The sequence below is a fragment of the Ipomoea triloba genome, chromosome 8 (assembly GCF_003576645.1).
Source record: "Ipomoea triloba cultivar NCNSP0323 chromosome 8, ASM357664v1".
Classification (NCBI taxonomy): Eukaryota; Viridiplantae; Streptophyta; class Magnoliopsida; order Solanales; family Convolvulaceae; genus Ipomoea; species Ipomoea triloba.
In genome coordinates, this window is record NC_044923.1 from 18,183,199 (window position 1) to 18,205,644 (window position 22,446).

The 22,446-nt window shown below is 35.0% G+C and overlaps 1 protein-coding gene across 2 annotated transcripts; it reads left to right on the forward strand.

Moving 5' to 3' along the window:
* Window positions 1-12,843: 12,843 nt before the first annotated feature.
* Window positions 12,844-17,974, forward strand: LOC116027133. Of its 2 annotated transcripts, XM_031268566.1 has the most exons (6): window positions 12,844-13,095; window positions 13,805-13,935; window positions 14,044-14,317; window positions 15,025-16,311; window positions 16,398-16,468; window positions 17,415-17,974. In XM_031268566.1, the coding sequence occupies exons 1-6, from the start codon at window positions 12,973-12,975 to the stop codon at window positions 17,788-17,790; spliced, it is 2,262 nt and encodes a 753-aa protein (XP_031124426.1). In that variant the 5' UTR covers window positions 12,844-12,972; the 3' UTR covers window positions 17,791-17,974. The 2 variants fall into 2 exon arrangements, with proteins under 2 accessions (XP_031124426.1, XP_031124425.1); XM_031268565.1 differs by having other exon boundaries at window positions 13,805-14,317.
* Window positions 17,975-22,446: the final 4,472 nt, after the last annotated feature.

The window sequence follows — 22,446 nt, forward strand, 5'->3', positions numbered from 1 at the left end:
CCTTTTTTTTTTTTTTTTTTTCTTTTTTGTATTACTAGTTCTTAAGTTGTTAGCTTGTTGCTTTGTTAAGTTTTACTATTTGTACACTATAAAAATAATTAAAATAACTTGTTATATAAGTACTAATTTAAAATTTAAAATTTAAAACATTAACCAATAATTCTAAAGTTCATCTAACACACACACACACACACATATGGGCACTTGGATGGGATGGCCCTGCCCGCCCCACCAATCCTGCGGGCCTCTATTTGCGAAACTCACCCCTTACTTAAGTACGGGCATGCCGTCGGGCAAAACACATTTTGATGGCTCTACCTAGCTTGACCCATAGCCAAAAAGATTAAAAATATTTAAGGGTTTAAAAAAATCTTTAGTTTAGAGTTGTTACATTTATCTAAAATATGGATTAAGTAGGACTGGACTAAACAATAACAATCTTGAGTTTAAAATTATTATGTTTATCGATTAAATATGAGATAGGTCTGGTCAAGAAAAAAAAATTAATTTTTTTCCTTCAATTTCTTTAGTTTAGAACTATTATCTTTATGAATTTATGTATCATAATCATGGTTGAAAAAATCGCTAGGCGCCCGTGTATTTTTTATTTTTTTAAAAATTTGTTTAATTTTTTTTTAATTTTTAAGACTTGATAATTATAAATTATTTAATACTTTAATACTTAATACTAAAATATTAAATATATATTAACCTAAAAACATTTAGAGTTTGAACAATTTAGGCATGAAACACGTGTTAGAAATATAGCCTTTCGTCGAATTTGAGTTAAAAGCCGAATTTGGAAGAGATAGAAATTAGAAGTTTAATAATATTGTAGTTGATGGTGAGTTCAAAAGAAGCAAATAGTTGAAACAAGAGCTTAAAATGAAAAATATAAAATTAAATGTGACAATTTTAAATGATTAAAACTAAATGTATAACTAATTTAATTATCGAGAATTAAAAGTAGAATGAATTCAATTTAAAATTGAGTTTCCATTGTTCTTCTGTCACTTGGACAAAACTATTGCAATGATTGTTGATATTGTTGCTCCATTCATCTAATTCAAATCCAAGAATTTGTCTAATATATACTCCATAGGACGTAAACTTGTACTTGAATAATATATATAGTAATAAATTTATGGTATTATTGCTTGACAAACATAAGTGATAAAAAGTCAAATAAATCAGACTATGTTGGAAAAATTTTGGATAAGAGGAGAAAACAGGAGAGGAAATGAGATCTTCAGGCGTGATATCACTATCCTATAAGCTTTTAATCTTTCCTCTTCAAAAGCAACGAGGTATCAAGATTAAATCTTATGGGATACAAGAAGATGAGAACAAAGTTCTTAGGTTGCTTTGATAAGAACTTACTGGAGAATTATTGAACTGTGATATATCAAGATATCATGCAAAATAATTGCGTGTTTGATCAGATGACACTCCTAGAATTTATAGAGATAAATTCTAACTGTTAGGAGCAGTTATTGGAAGTTTATACCAGTTTAAAAACTGACTTCCAAATATATATGAAATATATTCTTTTTGATTTCACCATTCTGGTTCAGACAGTTACGTACACACATGTGGAATATAATTTTAAATTATATTCACATGTTAATATCTCCAACCATATAACTGATTTTGGATTAGTGTACGTAGGATAAACTTAGTGTGCATGTAATATATAATTCAAACAATTATATAAATACTTTAATATTTCAAAGTGAAAACCACATGCAGACTAGTAAACTCACTGCCTCATTCGAGAGGTAAAAGTCTCTCACGTAACACATTCCAAAACAATGCATGCAAATATAGTTCAAACTATTATCTTCATATTTTAATATCTCACATGCATGTGAACATGCAAAACAGGACATATTAAAATACACAAGTGCGTATAAAAACAAAAAGGAAAGAATGCAAAGTGAAATGTTCAAGCTTGTTCGAGAGGTATATGTTCGAGACATAAAAAGCCTTATATGTTCATGCCTTGCGCGTATACGAGAGGTAAGAGGCAGCGCTCAAAATGCCTTTGAGACATAGTTTCCTTGCGTACCTGCGAGACATCGACAAAACGATTCACGCAAAAACTCAGTTCGAGACATCGTTTCTCCGCGAACCGATCTCTCGTGCGAACCGACCTCTCAAGGCATCTCTCGCGATCTCTCGAACATCTCGAGATTTCTCAAATAACCCAAAATCATCTCTACCAAACTCAATAATATTTACTACTCCACAACTCCAAATATTATTTGAGCTTTCATGGTAGACATCTGAACCATTAATCTCCATTACTATATAAATATCCAACAGTCCTCCTCCATTTATATAGTAACAATTAATATTGTACCAAGATAAATCCAAAACTCATGCATAAATGAAAGTGTCTTAAAGATTGAACTTTCACATAGTATAATACGCGATACATCAATTCGGATTGCAGTGGTGGACGAGCCTTGAACCACGCAGTCTCTTTGAAGAAATGTAGGTAAAATACACACAAGTTTTACAGTCACAATAACTCAATAAACTTGGCACTATTAAAGGCCATGTGCCCGTATCCTTTCATGAACATATCCAAGCCCAAACCCAAAGCTCTTTGAAGCGGCCACACCTCATGTTCATATAGGCTAATCTTTTATATCATGCCCTGCACCAAGCATTTTCTCAAAAGATTAGTTAAGAGTAAAGCTCATCCCTACAACAATGCAGACCAAGTACTGACTTTAGGGATACCTTTTATTTAGTACTTGCAGCCGATTAATGAAGTACTCATCAACATTGAACTCAAGACCTAACGTTATAACTTAGGCGTGAGTTGTGCTTTCCTTCACCTCTCGACTAGACGCGGGTTTTAAACCTATCCCTTCCGATGTTTTCAACACCATGTCCCTTGCCAAGGCTTTAGTAAACGGATCCGCTAAATTGAACCGGGACCGTACAAAGTCAAGTGCTACAACACCATTAATTAGGAGCTCCCGCACATAGCTATGTCGCATGCCTATGTGCCTTGACTTGCCATTATAAACATTGTTATATGCTTTGGCCAGTGTAGTAGCGCTGTCACAATGCACTAAAATTGGTGACATCGGTTTCGGCCAAATTTGAATTTCCATAATTAAATTCCTTAGCCACTCTGCTTCTTTGCATGCAGAAGCTAATGCAATAAATTCAGATGCCATAGTTGAATCAGAAATACAACTTTGTTTTTTAGAAGCCCAGGAAATTGCACCTCCTCCAAGCAGAAATACCCATCCACTAGTTGAGGAATAATCTTCCTGATTCGATATCCAACTAGCATCAGAATATCCTTCCAGGATGGAAATATCTTTTGAATATACCAAACCATAATCAATGGTTTTATTCAAATATTTCAATATTCTTTTTAATGCTATCCAATGCATTGCACTAGGATTACTAGTGTATCTACTCATCTTACCTACTGCAAATGCAATATCGGGACGAGTACTTGTCATTGCATACATTAGACATCCTATCACTTTAGAATACTCCAACTGTGAAACCGGATTACCTTCATTTGGAATTAATTTCAATGAAGGATCCATAGGAGTAGAAACTGGAGAACCAGTCAAGTGATTAAACCTTTTTAACACTTTCTCAATATAATGAGATTGTGTTAATCTAACCCCATCCTGTACTTTAGTTATTTTTATTCCAAGAATAACTTCTGCTTCTCCCAAATCTTTCATGGAGAAACTGGAACTAAGAAACTCTTTAGTTTCCTCTTTCATGGAGAAACTGGAACTAAGAAACTCTTTAGTTTCCTTAACCATGGAGAAACTGGAACTAAGAAACTCTTTAGTTTCCTTAACCTTTTCCAGACTGGAACTAAGAAACTCTTTAGTTTCCTTAACCTTTTCCAGATTAGTTCCAAAAATTAACATGTCATCTACATACTTTTCCAGATTAGTTCCAAAAATTAACATGTCATCTACATAGAAGCAAATAATAACCCCTTGTCTTTGGTTATTAAATTTACTGTAGATGCATTTATCAGACTGATTTATTTTGTACCCATTAGCCAGCACCATTTGATCAAACCGATCATGCCATTGCTTAGGGGCCTGTTTTAAGCCATAAAGTGACTTAATTAATTTGCAAACTTTATGCTCTTGTCCTGCAACCACGAAACCTTCCGGTTGCTTCATGTAAACTTCCTCCTCTAATTCACCATTTAAGAATGCAGTCTTCACATCCATTTGATGAATTACTAGATTGTGTATAGCCGAAATGGCAATTAACAATCTAATAGTAGCAATCCTTGCTACTGGCGCATAAGTGTCAAAGAAGTCAACTCCTTCTTTTTGTTTAAAGCCTTGTGCGACAAGCCTGGCCTTAAATTTGTCGATTGAACCATCAACTTTCATTTTCTTTTTGAAAATCCACTTGCACCCTATGGGTTTACAACCATTTGGTGGATCAGTCAAGATCCATGTATTATTTCCCATTATGGAATCCATCTCATCATTAATTGCTTCTTTCCAGAAAGCAACATTATGAGAAGTTACAGCTTCCTCAAAAGTCTTAGGATCATCTTCTATATTAAAATATAGATTTTTAGTTTGTATAGACTCCCTTGATCCTTCAATTAAATACATTTGGAAATCTGGACCAAACGTTTTTATCTTTCGTGCTCTTTTACCTTTTCTAAGTTCTGGTTCCTTTGTCACTGCATGATCATGGATTTGATCATCAACTTTGAACCCACTGGAACTAGGAATTAAATCCTGAGTTCTATTTATTGATGAGAATCTATTTTCATCAAAAATAGCATCCCGGGACTCTATTACGGTATGAACCGAAACAAAGTCATTTGGTTCTGTAACATAGAACCGGTATGCTTTACTGTGTACTGCATATCCTATAAAAATGGAATCAATGCCTTTTTCTCCCAGAGCCTTTCGTTTAGGATCGGGCAACCGTACCACGGCCCTACATCCCCATATTTTCAAATAATTTAAATGGGGTTTTCTGTCGTGCCAAAGTTCATAGGGTGTTACCCTATTTCTTTTATTTGGAACTCTGTTGAGTACATAACATGCAGTCAACATGGCTTCTCCCCAGAAACCTTCACTCAGACCGGAAACTGACAACATGCAGTTTACCATTTCCTTGAGAGCTCTGTTTTTCCTTTCTGCTACACCATTTTGTTGTGGTGTGTAGGGTGCTGTGGTCTCATGAATGATACCCACAGATTGGAAAAATGTCGGGTCATAATACTCACCACCCCTGTCAGTACGTAAAATTTTTACTGACTAGTTTGCAATTCCACCTCCAATTTAAATATTTTAAATTTTTCTAAGGCTTCATCCTTAGAGTGCAGGAGGTACACATAGCAGTATCTTGAATAGTCATCAATAAAGATCAATAAAGGTGACAACATATTTTTTATTTCCCAGTGAAGGGGTGCTATGAAAATCACACAAGTCACTGTGCACCAATTCAAGTAAAATTGAATTCCTATTTATACTAGGAAAGGAATTCCTAGTTATTTTATTTAACATGCATGCAGTGCATGGTTCTTTGTTTAATTCCAATGATGAAATTAATCCATCTTTTGCCATGTCAAATAAACGCACATAATTTACGTGACATAACCGTGAATGCCATAAAGATGATGAACCCACTGTGTAAACACAACCATTAACTTTACTAATATTCAACTTAAACATATTACAACAAAGAAATCCTTGGCCTACAAACGTACCGGCCTTGGACAAAATAAAACGATCTACTTCAAATACAAGTTTAAAACCACACTTGTTTAATACAATGCCAGAAACTAAATTTTTTCTAACATCTGGGGCATGATACACATCTGTGAGCGTCAATTTCTTTCCAGAAGTAAGCAACAACTCAACTTGTCCAATTCCTTTCACCTTCACCATGGAATCATTTCCCATGTACAGGCTTGGACCATTTTCCAGACTCTTATAAACCTTATAAAGATTTATATCTTTGCAGACATGTCTGGTTGCCCTAGTGTCAACCCACCACGAGTCATCAGTCTGCATGACACAAATTTCAGATATCATAGCAATGAAATTTTCAATACTATCAGAAACAAGATTAATAAATTTACCTTGTTTCCACTGGCCACTTACTTGGCCATGATCACCAGATGATTTACCTTCCATTTGTGCCTTTCTTTTCTTCCAAACCTCACAGTTCTTTTTAAAGTGTGGACCGTTGCACACCCAGCATTTCACATATGCCTTCCCTTTTCCTTTTCCATTCTTCTTGAACTTAGAAGATTTGGTAACCTTTCCCGGTTTCCCTTTCCCTTTGCGGTTCCCATTTGGTTTGCCTTCATCAACAAGGTTGATGGTAGAACCCGCGGCTCCAGTGACCCTTGCACTGCCTTTATTCTTACTTTCCTTCTGTCTGATCCCTTCCTCAACATACAGGTGGGCACCAAGTTGCTCCATGGTAAGTTCTTCCTTCCTTTGCATCAAGGCACGATGCACCTTTTTCCAGGAAGGTGGCAACTTATCTATGATACTGGCAATGGCAATGGAGTCATCCATATTCATGCCATGTTGCCTTATCTGTCCAAGGATTCTGACAATCTCATGGAATTGTTACATGACAGAACGATTGTCCACCATTTTGAATTCATTGAATTCACTTACCAGGAATTTCTTGCTAGAGGCATCCTCAGATATATATTTTGCCTCAAGCACATCCCACAGGTCCTTAGAGGATTCCTCATATTGATAAATATCAAAGAGGGTGTCAGACATACCGTTCAGAATATGGCCACGGCAGGCGAGATCATCATTTTCCCACTTGAGCCGGCGACGGGTTGCTTCAAGCGTCTCATCCTCTTGCTCCACTGGCTTCGGGGTGCTCAGAACATATGCCACGTTCAGGGCTGCAAGGAGGAACTTAATCTTCTTTTGCCATCTACGAAAGCCCACGCCTTCAAAGTGTTCCAACTTTGGGATGTTGACAGCAAAGTCAAGGAACCCAGAATTCATCATTCCTCAGAAATGGAATTAAAAGCTTATAGATTGTTGGAAAAATTTCGGATAAGAGGAGAAAACAGGAGAGGAAATGAGATCTTCAGGCGTGATATCACTTTCCTATAAGCTTTTAATCTTTCCTCTTCAAAAGCAACGAGGTATCAAGATTAAATCTTATGGGATACAAGAAGATGAGAACAAAGTTCTTAGGTTGCTTTGATAAGAACTTACTGGAGAATTATTGAACTGTGATATATCAAGATATCATGCAAAATAATTGCGTGTTTGATCAGATGACACTCCTAGAATTTATAGAGATAAATTCTAACTGTTAGGAGCAGTTATTGGAAGTTTATACCAGTTTAAAAACTGACTTCCAAATATATATGAAATATATTCTTTTTGATTTCACCATTCTGGTTCAGACAGTTACGTACACACATGTGGAATATAATTTTAAATTATATTCACATGTTAATATCTCCAACCATATAACTGATTTTGGATTAGTGTACGTAGGATAAACTTAGTGTGCATGTAATATATAATTCAAACAATTATATAAATACTTTAATATTTCAAAGTGAAAACCACATGCAGACTAGTAAACTCACTGCCTCATTCGAGAGGTAAAAGTCTCTCACGTAACACATTCCAAAACAATGCATGCAAATATAGTTCAAACTATTATCTTCATATTTTAATATCTCACATGCATGTGAACATGCAAAACAGGACATATTAAAATACACAAGTGCGTATAAAAACAAAAAGGAAAGAATGCAAAGTGAAATGTTCAAGCTTGTTCGAGAGGTACATGTTCGAGACATAAAAAGCCTTATATGTTCATGCCCTGCGCGTATACGAGAGGTAAGAGGCAGCGCTCAAAATGCCTTTGAGACATAGTTTCCTTGCGTACCTGCGAGACATCGACAAAACGATTCACGCAAAAACTCAGTTCGAGACATCGTTTCTCCGCGAACCGATCTCTCGTGCGAACCGACCTCTCGAGGCATCTCTCGCGATCTCTCGAACATCTCGAGATTTCTCAAATAACCCAAAATCATCTCTACCAAACTCAATAATATTTACTACTCCACAACTCCAAATATTATTTGAGCTTTCATGGTAGACATCTGAACTATTAATCTCCATTACTATATAAATATCCAACAGACTATACATAAGCACATGTCATCACTAATGACTACATTTTAGAATGATGAAAAATTACAATATCTTTTAAGTAGATCTTGTCTTGAGTCCATCATTCCCATTTCATTATATGTGACAATAAAAATAAAATTTCAATAATAATTCGTAGTAAATTGTTAACGGAAAATTGTGCATGTCACAAGTCTAAAATCACCCAACTTTATATTTGAGAAATTAAAAAAAAAAAAAATTTACCTGCACGGGTAGTCTAGTTGGTTCTTGCGTGATAGAATATTGTGGGTAAGGAGACAAAATTAATTTTTTTACAAATTTTATTTTGAATATACAACTTAGTTTTAGGATAAAATTAAAACTCCTACAAAACACGTATCCTTAATTCAAGCTAAGCACGGGAATTGCATGAAATGCTATTTGTCTGTGTTCCTAAATTGCACGATGTTTTTCTCAATAGATCCAACAAGTAAGAATTTCTATGCTTAAAAAGAAGAAGAAAACAGGTTAAAGTTTTAAGCCCGCAAAAAAAAAAAGAAAAGGGTTCACCTAAAAAATTTTCTATAAATTTTTCAGACGAGTATAACAATCTAAACTTTCTTGTTAATGGAATGCAGAAAAAGAAGATATTAAGAGCAATCTCAATAGTAGCAAACTTTTAGTGATTTTTGTTTTAGAGAAAAAGAAAAAAGAAGAAAAGAGGTACAGTGAACTGGAGAATGCTTCATTTGGCTTTTGATTGAGACCCATAAAAATCCTTGATTTGCAGAAGAAAAAAAATCAAATGAAAAACTATGCTCTCCATTTGTCAAAAATTAGTACATGATTTTTTCATTTGGACAAAAATCGACAAAAAATCTTAAATGGAGATGCTCTAAAGATATCGCAAAACTAAGAAAAAAATCGCAACCTGTTAAGAGTTATCTGTTCATACATACTCACAAAGTGATCAAACTTCTCATTTGAAAAGTCACAAATATACTGTTCGACTACAAGACTTTTAGCGTTACTAAATCATTCTAATTTAACTGTACCACAATTCTTGTAGGTTCCAAGTGTGGAAGCCGAGGAAAAAAATCATAACAAGATATGATAAATTGATAACAACAAAAAAGAAGGCATGATGAAAATAATGGGCACAAGTATTGAGGCAAAATGGTTTTTTTTTTTTAAGATAGAAAAGTGTATGTGAGTGGTCATCTCTTTCAAATCTGGTGTATCATATATGATGCACAACCCACATGCACATTTATATGCACACGTAACGTAACCGAAAAGGGTGAGCATTATCTAAAGCTTTGGACTCACCTCCATAATTATATGCCCTCAATCAAAACACTACATACAAAACCAGCAAAATAAAAGTTTCACATGCCAAACTCTGAGGGACCAGATCTTATATATGGCCTGCAATTACCTGCCCTTCCATCTCCTTATGCTCACCACTTCTTAGGCTTTCTTTTGGCCATTCAAAATGTGTAGGGTGTAAAGCCAGCCGGTAGCTAGCCTATACTAGCAAGGGAGACAACAAGATATATACCTATATAATCATCAACTTTTTCCCTTTAATTTTGTATAAAGAACATTTCACTTTGTAATGTGACCAGTGTTGCAAAAATTCCGCCTAGGCCTAGGCGCTAGACGTCGATCGGCCGCCTAGCATAGTACCATAATCGGTGGTCTAGGAGGCTTTCTAGGTACTTACTAAGCCGCCTAGTCGGCCGATTAACTATTCTTTTAATGAGTTATTTTACTCAAAACGATATAGTTTTAAGCAAAATAACTCTTAATTATTCAAACATGTTTTTAGGTTAATATTTAATATTTTAATATTAACTATTAAAGTATTAAAAAGTCTATAATTATCAAGTCTAAAAAAATTTTAAAAATTTGAAACAAATTTTTAAAAAATAAAAAATAAAAGAAAAAAATACACCGGCGCCCGAGGCGCGCCTAGCGATTTTTTCAACCATGAATATGACAAAATTAAAAGATTAGAACTAAATAGAGTTAATTCCCAAAATGGTCCTCCGACTATGGCATTTTCTCAAATTGGTTCATTGACTTTTAATTGCACGTAAAGTGGTCCTTCGACTATTGAATTTTAAGCCAAAATGGTCATCCGTTAGTTTCGATGTTAAGTGGGTGTTAAAATGAAGGGTAAAATTGGTAATTCAGATTTTGCACTCCAATTTAAAACAATTTGTCACTCCCTTTTCTTTTGCTTTGAGACTTGTAGGTTGCTGGTATAAAATGTGGAGCAACCAAATCAGGATGTTTTTTTACCAAGGAGTTACCATTCAATATGTTGGGATTTCATAGGTTGCATTTGTAATAAAAATATTTGGTTATTCACTGTTTTGTCAAACAAAATTTGTAGTTACTAATTATGTATTTAAAAAAAATGGTATTCAACCAACACTAACAAAACAAATATCCTGCTCACACACGTACGTAGTTACCAATAATGCATTTCACAAAAGTTACGTTATTCACTATTTTGTCAAACAGAATCTGTAGTTACCAGCACTAATAACAACCTGCTCATACAGATAAAACAAATATATATATTCTGCAAATTCAATGCATCTAACCTGCAATTTCACTAAACAGAGTACTTGGCCATTCCACCAAAAACTTGCAACTGTGGTAATCCAAAATAGATTACAATTGTAAAATATCCAAAGTACTTAATATCTATTGGTTCTTTGCAATTGGATGTCAAAGCCATTCAAGATCTTGTCTTGTACTTCTTCCTCACACATGGCCTCGTATTAACTGTTGTTTGCACTGGTATTTCTTCAGCAGTCTGCATTCGGTAAATAAGTATAGAAACCAATTAGAAACACCATTATACTGTTGCCAACCATGCTGTTAACCATTAGACCAATTTACAATTTAATATACTTGTTAAAGCATGAAAAGAACATATAAAGCATATAAAACAATGAACAACACGCACCGTAGTTTGGCAGTTCCGAAACCCGGGTTCTTCGTTGGCAAACCATGCTCTTTCTCTTCAATACCGTCGATGCTATTACGCCTATGGGTATAAAATTGCAGCCATACGGTAGGGTTCTTCATCGCAATTTATAATCACAGTGTTTATAATTTGGAGGAAATCGTAGTTTTCTTCTTCGTATGGTTCTCCATCGCAATTGACAGTGTTTCGCTAATTTGAGGAAATTTGCATGTTTAGTTCATTAGAGGAAAATCACTGCTTTAGTTAATTAGGGGAAAATTCACAGTTTAATTAATTAAAGAAAAACCACCTGCTGGTCAAAGGTCTAAATAATAAAACATATAAAATGTCCATTCTGCCATTCTTTTTAACGGCAGGTTAATGCCAAACCTAACAGAGACCATTTTGGCTTAAAATTCAATAGTCAGAGGATCACTTTGGTTGCAATTAAAAGTTAAGGAACCAATTTGAGAAAAGGCTATAGTCGGAGGACCATTTTGGACATTTTTTCGAACTAAATATGACAATGTCACAATAATCAATAATTAAAATTGAAAATAACTCTTCCTGATTGCTTGTGACTTGAAACTGTGGGTATGTAATAAGGGAGAACTTCTGCATGTTGACAAAAATCAAACCAGCTAGGCATTATTATTTGGCCATCAACGATTAGCGGTAACAAATTTTAGATAGCTAAAATTTTGATGAATCTACCGGCCATTTACCAAACATGGCCATATATACGTATTCTTGAAATGGTTATTTCATCGAAAACTAATTAGATATAACTCACTTTTGTCTAGAACATGTTATGATGGGGAGGACAGTGGAAAAGTGTAAGAAATGGTACATGTGGCCTGGCATGGCACCACTTCACTTATTAACTACTGCAATATAATGGAGGACGGCTAGCGCGTAAGGTACTGCCCAACCTGTTTTTTTTAGTTATTAAGGTTACGTTATTAGCTGTGTAAAAGTAACACTGAAAAACACACACACATATATATATTAACATAAGGTAGGGAGTCCAAAACAAAAAGAGGATCTTAATTCACAATTCACAATATAATAATGGAATCGTATGTGTGCTGTTGGAAATCTTTTGCATATGAGCTATGTGCCTATGTTCATTTTAAAAAGTTAGATGTGAGGTCTAATAATATCACATTTATTTCGTGGATAAAAGAAAGGATAAGTGATAAGTCTCAAAACAGAACAAATCGAACTAGTTACCATTGGTGCTCGATTAATACATTTTGTATCTACAATTAACAGTAATTGCTGACAAAATATGATAGCTACATGTACAGAAATTGTCAAGTACAAAATGTATCAAGTACATACACAAAATTTAAAAATTATTTTTAGACTAGATCAACAATACAAGATAGACCTATTTCATGGTATAATTTGCTCCTCAAAACCCCACCATAGCAGATTTATGGTTTGCCCAGGGCCCATGTGTGTGTATATATATATAATGGCCCCCTCTTATATATATAAATTAAGATCAGGCCTGTCAAGATTAAATTGCTAAACCCATTTCAAAGAGAGGCCCATGATGCAATAATTATTGATATATATATATATTTTAAAAAATTCTTATAAAATCACTATAATTCAGGACTATATTGGATATTAACTGTTCAATGTATTTTATACCTTATAATAATGTGAACCAGTTTCACAAGAATAATTTGCCGCCCAATTATAGCGAAGGTTTGGGTTCTCAAGAGTAGCCGTTCCCGCCGCACACTTCTAAATTCTGTTTGCGAAATGATTTTGGAGGAACAAAGACTTGCTGTGTAGAAGCTAGTATCAATGTGATCATCGCAAAATCGAGCAATGGCTTCAACAAGAAAACAGAAGATCCGCAAAGATTCTCGGAGACGAACCCTGGATTCTGCTTCGGATTCGAATTATTCTCGACCACTCCACAAACTGCTCTCCGCAATCAAAACTCCTCAGGTCCATTACTTGCATATCTTTTTTATGTATACAGTTTCCCGTTTAAATTTTATTTATATTTGGTGAAATTCGACAATGATGAAGTTGTTATTTTAGAAGAGTGAGTTTTTAGTTGAAAAATGACATTTCTTTGGATGTGTGGGTGTAACGGTGAACCTAAAGGGGTCTGCAGCTTGTGGTTAACTCCAAAATTGACAAAAGCTCTGGGTCCAAGGAGTGTTTGCTTGTTAAAGTTTTTTTCTTTGGTAACAGTTCAATAATTTTTCACTTCCAATTTCTGATGAAAAACCATATATGTATGTGTGTGTGTGTGTGTGTATATATATATATGTATGTGTATATAGATTCCAACCTTCTAGTGCCAAGTGTATGTGTGTGTGTGTGTGTGTGTGTGTGGATTCCAACCTTCTAGTGCCAAGAGAGAAAATTCCACCATTACATATGTGTGTGTGTGTGTGTGTGTGTGTGTGTGTGTGTGTGTGTGTGTGTATGTATATATATAGATTCCAACCTTCTAGTGCCAAGAGAGAAAATTCCACCATTACATGATAATGGAATGGGATGGCTGATGTATGCAGAAAGAAATGTAGTGCCAAGAGATAAAACTTACTAAGTATTCAGACTTCAAATGATCTAAAACATGGGAAATGGCATAATCGGAGACTTTTAGCTAAGTTGTAACATATTTTTCATTTATGTGCAACTGCAGGGCATAAAATCACCCATCTTGAAGAGTTTGTATTGTTTACTTGTCCATATGTCCACAGATTCCCTGAGCAAAGTTGATGTGAATGATCTACGAGTGATTTCTGACATTTTATTCAAAGAACTATCATTGAGGTTTAATATTTTGTTCTCTTCTCTATATGATGTTTGTACAAGCAAGGATCTTGGACAAGGTAGCATACATATGAATTGTACAGTTGAAGTACTAGTTTTGCTGTTAAGGTGTTGTATGGCTATCCTGCAATTGCATATATATGATCATAACGTTGTTTTGGAAAAAGGCGGGATTCTTTTGAAGATACTTTGTAAGTTGTGCTCCCTAAACTTACCAAAGAGAAAAGACAGGAAAGACATTAGTTTGCAGAACTCAGTTTTTCATGCGTGCACATATGATGATGATGACTTCACAACCACTTCCAGAGAGGAACTTGTTGCTTCCCTTCATTTCTATGAGCCACCTAATCTTCAAACTTCATTTGCAATTGCTATGTTGGAGGTATGTATGCTTGTGCAAAATTTTCTTGTTGAATTTTCAAAGGAAGAACAAAAGACTTTCATTTGTGATTGCTATGAATATAAAAAATCTCAGTCATGGTTTTATATTTATTGCAACATAGTCTCATGCGGCAGTAGAATGCCTTGATTGCAAAGCATATTACAAATATGATGAGATATAACATAACATACGGCTCCTTTTACTATTGAACAAAAGATAATGCTTCAAGTTACTGGCCTGGGAAGAAGAGGCCAAGACCACATGCTTCATAGTGTTGTAGTATATGACAGTATATGGTTGCATATATTCACTCATAAGTGTGTGGGTGTGTGGATACAACCATGGGTATGCATATTCTTTGACATATTTTCTTAAAAGGAAATTGTATTACCTTAAGGATACTGTTGAATTATACTTTTGAGTCTTGATAGTTTAAATTTGATTACATAAACATTGGGGGTACAGTATCCCCTCAAAATGTATACAATGCATGTCAGCATGTTAGGAACCTTGATTCTAGCTCTTCTCTAACATGACTCTGAGTTGTCTAGAAGTCTGAGCACATGCTGACATGCATTAGTTTCATGACACTCATTTTGCTGAATACTTCTATAAGAATTATTTGCTAAGTTTTTTTTTTTTTCTTCTTCTTAAAGAAAACTATTTGCTGCAGATGTTCGTAATTAACATGGACATTGTATACTCAGGTATTTCTTGATGAGCTTCTGGTGCATGGCAAATTACGTGCAATATTTAGGCTGATTGACTTATTTTCCTCTACTAGTGAAACTTTGTTTATGCCTCAGTCCACTCAGAAAGATATTAGTTCAAAGAAACGTCAGAGTGATATTGGAATCCTTATGGAACTTGTTTCCACTTGCTTTCTCCTATCATTTTCTGGTGAAAATGCAATTGAAGATTTTCTTTACAGACTTTTCCGAGCACAGAGGAAGGATTTCAAATTCTTTATAACTCCAGAAGTGAGTCTGACTGGGGCCATATCATTGCTTCTCAATCCAATTGTTTTTTCTGCCCCAAAAATTGTGCAAGCGTACGTGGTTTCATCTGTATCTGAAGCCATGAGTGGTTTGATGGATGTTCAAAACCTGAAACCAAACTGTAAACTTCTTGACTGCTTTCTCTCAGTGTTTGAAAAATCAGTCAATATGTATATGAAACTTATATCATTTGTACAGATCAATGGTGATTCTCCAAGTAAATGTGCGTCTTTCGTCAACTCAAGCACATATAGAGGGAACTTTCCTCCACCTTTTGAATCTTATATATTGCCAAGCACACAGGAGAAGATAAACTCTCTGATTAAAAGGTTTGAGGGTTCATCAGATTCATTCTTAGGCAACCATTTCTTTGAACTGAAATCTGACATGACCAGTTCGTGTATTGCATATGTGAAGCATTGCCAATGTCTTCTGGACCAATCATGCCAAGATGATGTATTCTCAATTATAAGTTGTCTGATTTTAAGAGCATCAGTGAGCTTTGATGAAACTGTAAAACCTGCAATCAAGGGTATGGACCTTCAGGCTATATGCCTCCTAGTTGCTGTATTGAAGTCAATGGGCACTTCTTTGCTGCATGCTATATCATATCTCCGGAATGGTGAAAGTTATGGCTCTTTCAAAACCTTGAAAGACTACTCATTGTGTAAGGAGTACATGTCTATTTTGGGTTCAATTAGCTGTTTTAGTGAATCCAAAATACACTTTCCAGTCCAAGAGTTCTTATGTAGCATAATGGAGACAAACATCATCAAGCACAAGGATTTCATGGTGATGCTTCTGCATTTTTCAGGCATGCTTGCATTTAGTTTTTTAAAGAGGATTGGTTGCTTAGCATATGGGTGCTTGTTAACAATCACTGCTCTGGTGAATTTGTTTGTACTTGAAGAGGGATATTTAGATGAGTTGAGGTCATTAATTGTTTCTGGCTCAGACTCCGATTCCTCTGCGTTACCCCTGGTCAGAATCCAAGAGGTGAAAGTTTGTCTACTTTTTTCCTTATAAAAATATAAGTAATGCGACATATGTTGCAGCTTTCTCAACTACTATTTGTGATGCAGGCAGTAATGGACCAGAGGCCTAGCATAATGGTTGCATCAAAATTTCAAAATATACAGAATCTTTACTTGAGGTTCTGATCCATTCTATGTATTTTAAATGAGTTTTTTGTTGCAGTCTGTGTTTTACTTGACCATATGCCTCTTTACTTTATTGTTTCCGCTGTAGTGCTTTATCTTCAAAATTTTGATTAACTTCATTCGTTGTTAAGGCGTATTCCATATATCTTTAAGTAAACTATTTTCTTCCCTTCTTTTGCCTACTCTTTCACTACTTCCCTAGACACCAAGTTCAATTCTTTATTTCAGTACTAAAAATGCATCTTATCTCTGTATTGGCTGCCGTTTATTGCATCAGAAAAAAGGAAAACTGTAAAAGTAACACATTTGTTAGGGAAGGCCTAAATATTTACTATATTCAAGTCCAGTTTTAGTTCACTTTATGCTTTGATGTTATGTCATGTTTGTTAAGAGTCAGCCCCACATTGAAAAAATAAGAGAGAACATATAGGTTTATAAGGCGATGGATTAGACCAGGTAATTGATTGGATTATGTCTTTTAGTGTGGTTTGAGCCATGTGCATTATAGCCCAGTTGAGTGATCTTGGCTCAATCTTAGGTTATTATAACAATGTTGTCTTCTAAGATGACCATTAATTCCATGGCCATGGTTGATCTATACAGACTCGAACTCCTAACATTTGTTTTCATAGAAAATGTTTTTCCCACTGGGACCTAATCCTGTCTACACGGTTAAGTTTTGGTGGTGTCTATTATTTTGTTATTTGTAACTGTTATGGAATATATATTTAATACATGGAAACTTGTTTCCTATTCGTAGTCTTCTAGCACCTATTTATAGGGCTTTGTATTCTCTTTTCTATATGACAGTATAAGACAACATATTTAGAAATCTTCTCTTTACTTTCGTAACAGTAACGAATGATATGATTTGCTTGGTTTCATGTTGTCAATGCTTTTATATTTGCTTATTCCTTGCATGCTTCAACTTTTTGTCAGCAAGTCAAAGACTATGGTAAAGTATTGTGGCAGTGTGGAAGATGGATGGCCAGAGAGTTCATCATCAAGTGCTTCTTGTTTATTTGACAAAGAAGAAGAAGAAATGGTGAGCGTTGAAGAGGAAACGATGAACGGTGAGATGTTTCTGAGGTGCATGGAACCCAACGCGAAAAAAGACTCTGATTTTGGTGAGTTAGCTGATTTTATTGAGTGCAAACAAGGGAAGGACTATGCAGAGTGGCTACAGGATAGAGAAAAATATAGAAAATGGAAATGTAAAAGGACAGCAATGTTAAGGTGGAAGAGAAAGAGAAAGACTTGGAAAGTTTGGAAAGGGAAAAGAAGTAGTGGGTTAATGGTTTCTGAATTTCCATGAGAAAATTGTTCATTGTTAAAGTGGGATGGATACTGATTGCCATCTAGAAAAGCAGACACCAAGTTTCAGGTTGTGTATGTAACTATTATATGTAATTATAGGAGAAATGGCAATTTTAGTTCATTAATTATATTTATATTGTAAACACAAGCACAAATTGGAATGGAAGTCATTGCAAGAACAATTGATGAGTTGAAGGAAATGTGAAGGAAGCAAAGTAGACTTAGCTTTGATCAATGTAGCAATCGAAAGTAAATTGAAATTACAAGCTGAAAATCAATTGCAAGGGGAAATGTTGTAGAGAGTTTTCTATCCCAGGAAACCTTGGAGAGAAAGTGGAAGAGTGGAGAATAATTTGAAACTAACCGTCTAGGCATATTTATACCCTCAAATTTGGTCTGAAATGAACAAATTTTAGCTTTCCGAATGTATGCCCACAGTCTACCTCATGTCCATGAGTTCCACCATGATTTTTAATCATAGCTCACATGTTCCATAGCTCACAATGGACCTCATGCCCATGAGGTCGGCCGTGACCATTTATTTTGTGCAGCAGTTCTGATTTCTAAGTAATTTTTCACCTTGTAGACGTCTGAATTAGATTTTGTAATCTTCATAGAAATTGTAACTCTTTCAATTATCTTTTCAATGCCGTTTGAATCACTTAATTTGAACATTCCTATGCTGAGATATTGTTAAAATACCGAGACGTCGCTTGACAAAGAGAAAACATTGCAGAATTTTGTCACGCTGACACTCACGGCTGCGAGTGTGCTCTTCACTCTAAAATGCATATTTCTTCCTTTGAGTCTTGGGTCATGCCATGATATTTCCAACACACTCTATTTTCACTTTCTTAACCTCTCATGTCTCTTGGAAGGCTGGAACACGCATTTGTGTCAATTAGACTTAAAAACACATTCAAGTAGGCTTCAATTTACATGATCTTACGGTTCTTACCATCAATGTCTCTAAATCACCTAATGACACAAAGGAATCAAATAATCACATACTTAACTTTCAATTAACATAAAATTATATGATTTTCAAAAAACATAAAATTATATGAGTTTGATATCAATTATGCACATAAAAATAGTAAAAATTAGTGTTTATATGTGTGTGTATAATTATTAATTCATAATATCCATTTCTATATTTGGAAGGTGTTTTGGGCAAGAAAATTCTCGTCTTCTTTTTGATAGAACATTTTGTGTGTGTGTGTTTGTGTGTGTCTATATATATAAAAGGAAGGATTGATCATAGATTTATAGTAAAAATTCATTATACATACATTGCAAAACTAACTTGTAGACAATGACATCAAGTGATGGGTACATAGGACATGGTGACAAAAACTGATTTATTAGCGATGAATAGTAGCCATACAATGATCACGTGTCCATGACTAGTGTGAAGTGGCAACATCTGTGAACTGTTTCAAAAAGGATCCTTGAAGGAATATATCATAAATAGGACAAGAAAACAACTGCAGATTACTCATAACCCAGACTTCGTATAATGCTACTTTTTACATTGATTTTGTATCTTTATTTAGTATTTTGAGTTTAAGTGAGTAGACTATTATTTGAATGAAGAAGAAAATTTGTAGTTATTATTTGAGATTGTACATTTGAAAAATATGTTTTTGTGTAGTAATTCGTAAATTATTTCGAAAAAGTAAATTGTACTTAAAAATCATGTGTAATAGATTCGACTGAGAGAGTATTAATAAGTATCGAATTCATGACTTTGTAATTCAGGAGAGTACTATTATTTCTTGAATTTACTTTTCTTTATCAAATGTAACATGTAATACCAGAATTGTAAAAATTTTATGCAAATATTTACTATGAGAATGTGCTTATTTGTTATTTGCAACGAATACAATCTAAAATGCATGTATTGTAGAAACATTGTCTAATCAAAATGTTGGAGTCAAAAACCCCATTTCTTATAGAAAAATTAATATGATCTTATTTGTCTTTTAAATTTTAATTGGGTTAGCCCAGTGTGAATAAAGATTAATTTGAGTATAGTACAAGCTTGATGTAGCAAATATGATGATTCTCATGTATAAGTGTGAGTGTCGAGGTCGCAAGGGTCACTCTCTATTTTATTTGTGAGCTCGATCGGTCTTCCAACAAGGATTCAGAAAGGTTCTGAGCTGATGGTTGATAGGTGGAAAGACCAAAAGTCCATCCTCTTTGTCATAAATGCAATATTTATAGGGGTAAGGAGGGGACACATGCCGATGAACATGCGTTGAACTTGCATTAGGGAGGCTCGGGAAGGGCTCCTCTTCGGTCCCATGTAACAATATTCCTACCTGCCAGTGTCCACTAAGATATCTAGCTTTGTCAGTCTAATTAGGCCTACTTAGGAAACTCGTCTCGACGTGAACAGGTTGGGAGAGCTCTTCTAGCAGTAAGACGTCGCTACGACCTCCAGTTAACTCGGTCGCAGGCTTTAAGTTTGGAATATCATGCTACTGGTCAATAAAGGTCGGAAATGGTTCCTTTCGACTATCTACGTTAGTACCGAGCACTAGTACGATTCGATGAGTATTTTCTATCAAAGCTTAAAAGCATATCATATAATTATAATCTACCTATAATATCTTGTGATCTAACTAAAAGAATATTATCACGTTCCCAAAGCACTATGCAATCAAAAATTGTTTTTGGATGTATTGTTGCAAATGGACACACACTTTAGAATTTCTTTATTATATATAATAATACTCCGTAATAATATATTAAAAATGTTTTTTTATTGGTTTACTAATCAACCAAACTGTATAATTTTATTGATTGGCTAAATGTAAAATTCTAACTGAATCCTAATAATCGAATAATGCTAAAACAATTACACATACCATTTTCTATTCAATTTTTACTTTCTAATTACATAAACATTTCTTTTGGTGTGACGGAGGGGCCCGGCCCCAAGGAATTAGTAAAGTCTCCTTGTAGCCTCGCTTCTTGCGTTCCTCTCCAGGATGCCTTCAAGATCTTCAAGAGATTGGTCTAAGATCTTAGTCCTCTACTCACTACGCTGTCCTAGATTAGCAAGAGAGTCAACACATTGATTCTTTTTCCGAAAAATATGGTTCAATTCACAATCCCGAAATTGCTCTAGTAGCGCCTTGCAGTCCATAGTCAAAGTACTGACTTCTGGACGAGAGAACCCCTCTCCTAAAACGGCGTGAAGTCGTGAACCATCGCTTCTGAATCAATCTCCACTTTGATTTTGTCGAAAGCTTGGCTCCTAGCTAGTCGAAGGCCCTCCCTAAGCCCCCAAAATTATATGAGACATTACATAAACATTTTTAATTGATTCAAAAATTATATTTTTATCCTTTAAAAGTACTGTAAGTGTACAAATGATACACGATCCTTAGGTGTACAAATGTAACCGTATACTGTCGAACTACGGTTATGTCCAGAACGCCACTATGATGATCGTGCACATCTTCAGACAGTTCCTGTTCCAGTGATTAGTCCTGTGATAGGTGTTACACCCTCTGACTCACCATCTTTTTCTCTGCCCAGGGCTACTTCAGCGCTTGGCACAACTACTATTCTTGTGCTACATGCTCGTGTTCAAGCTTCCCAATCCACAATTCACTAGATGCACCTTTGTCAATTTTTTGACAAAAAGGGGGAGTTAAGGTATGTTGTGGAAATTTTTTGATGAACGCTTGGATTTATTGTACTAAGGGGGAGTAATAACTCAGGGGGAGTTTTAGCATTTGGTTGAAGACATTTGGAGTTCGACATGCTTGAGAAAATATGTTGAGGGGGAGAGTTCTATTGCGTTTTTGCTGGTTTTGAAGCTGCTGTTTTGGTGGTCTGTTGCAGTTTGGTCTTTATTTTGTATTAAGTGTCTTATCCTTGTACCAAACTAGCTTATGGCATGAGTTTAATAATATTGTTTTTTGTTTAAATTCTTAAAAATGCCTAAGTTTTGTTTGAAGGTGATTTTTGTCAAATAATTGCCAAAGGGGGAGATTGTAAGTGTACAAATGATACACGGTCCTTTGTTATTGGCTATATTATTTGTCAAAAATACACTTAGCCTTTATCTAGTTGTTTATTAGTTTTTTGACCGTAAGCCAGTCTGTCCACCAGTGCTGATAGTGAAACTGTGCCAACGGACGCTGTCTCAGACAGCAAGGAATTAGTCCACCCATTTAAATTGTGTGGCTAACAGAATTTTAAGGGGTGTGGCTCTCTTTTATTCAAGGAGTTTTTCAAATCTAAAATTGTGAAGGTTGTTAAAGGATGCTACACTATTTAAAGGAAGACATTTGAAGTTCTAATATTCACCTCTACACATGATACAAGTTGAGAGCTTTCACACGTGAATATTAAGAAGATCATTTGAAGAATTAATGAAGTTTTGTTACTATCTTTGAAGCTGTCGTTGATGCTGAGTCAAGATGAAGAATTGAAGAATTCTTGGCTTGCAGTTTTGTCAATTCAAAAGTAGATGTTGAAGGTTGTGTGTTGGTGTTGAACCATTGTACGTTTGGGTTGTATTCCAACTATTGTAAACCTTGGTGCATCTAGTGGATTGGGCAAAAGCTGAGTAGCCCCGCAGACGTAGGAGTTATAGCTCCGAACTGCGTGATCAATTCTTGTGTCCCTTTTT

What these genes read in the sequence shown, in the direction of transcription:
- LOC116027133 (XM_031268565.1), top strand. Translation starts at nt 12,973, where the DNA reads ATGGCTTCAACAAGAAAACAGAAGATCCGCAAAGATTCTCGGAGACGA. An exon ending in CCCTGGTCAGAATCCAAGAG is followed by an intron (nt 16,312 to 16,397) that starts GTGAAAGTTTGT and finishes TTTGTGATGCAG; the next exon opens with GCAGTAATGGACCAGAGGCC. An exon ending in ATACAGAATCTTTACTTGAG is followed by an intron (nt 16,469 to 17,414) that starts GTTCTGATCCAT and finishes ACTTTTTGTCAG; the next exon opens with CAAGTCAAAGACTATGGTAA.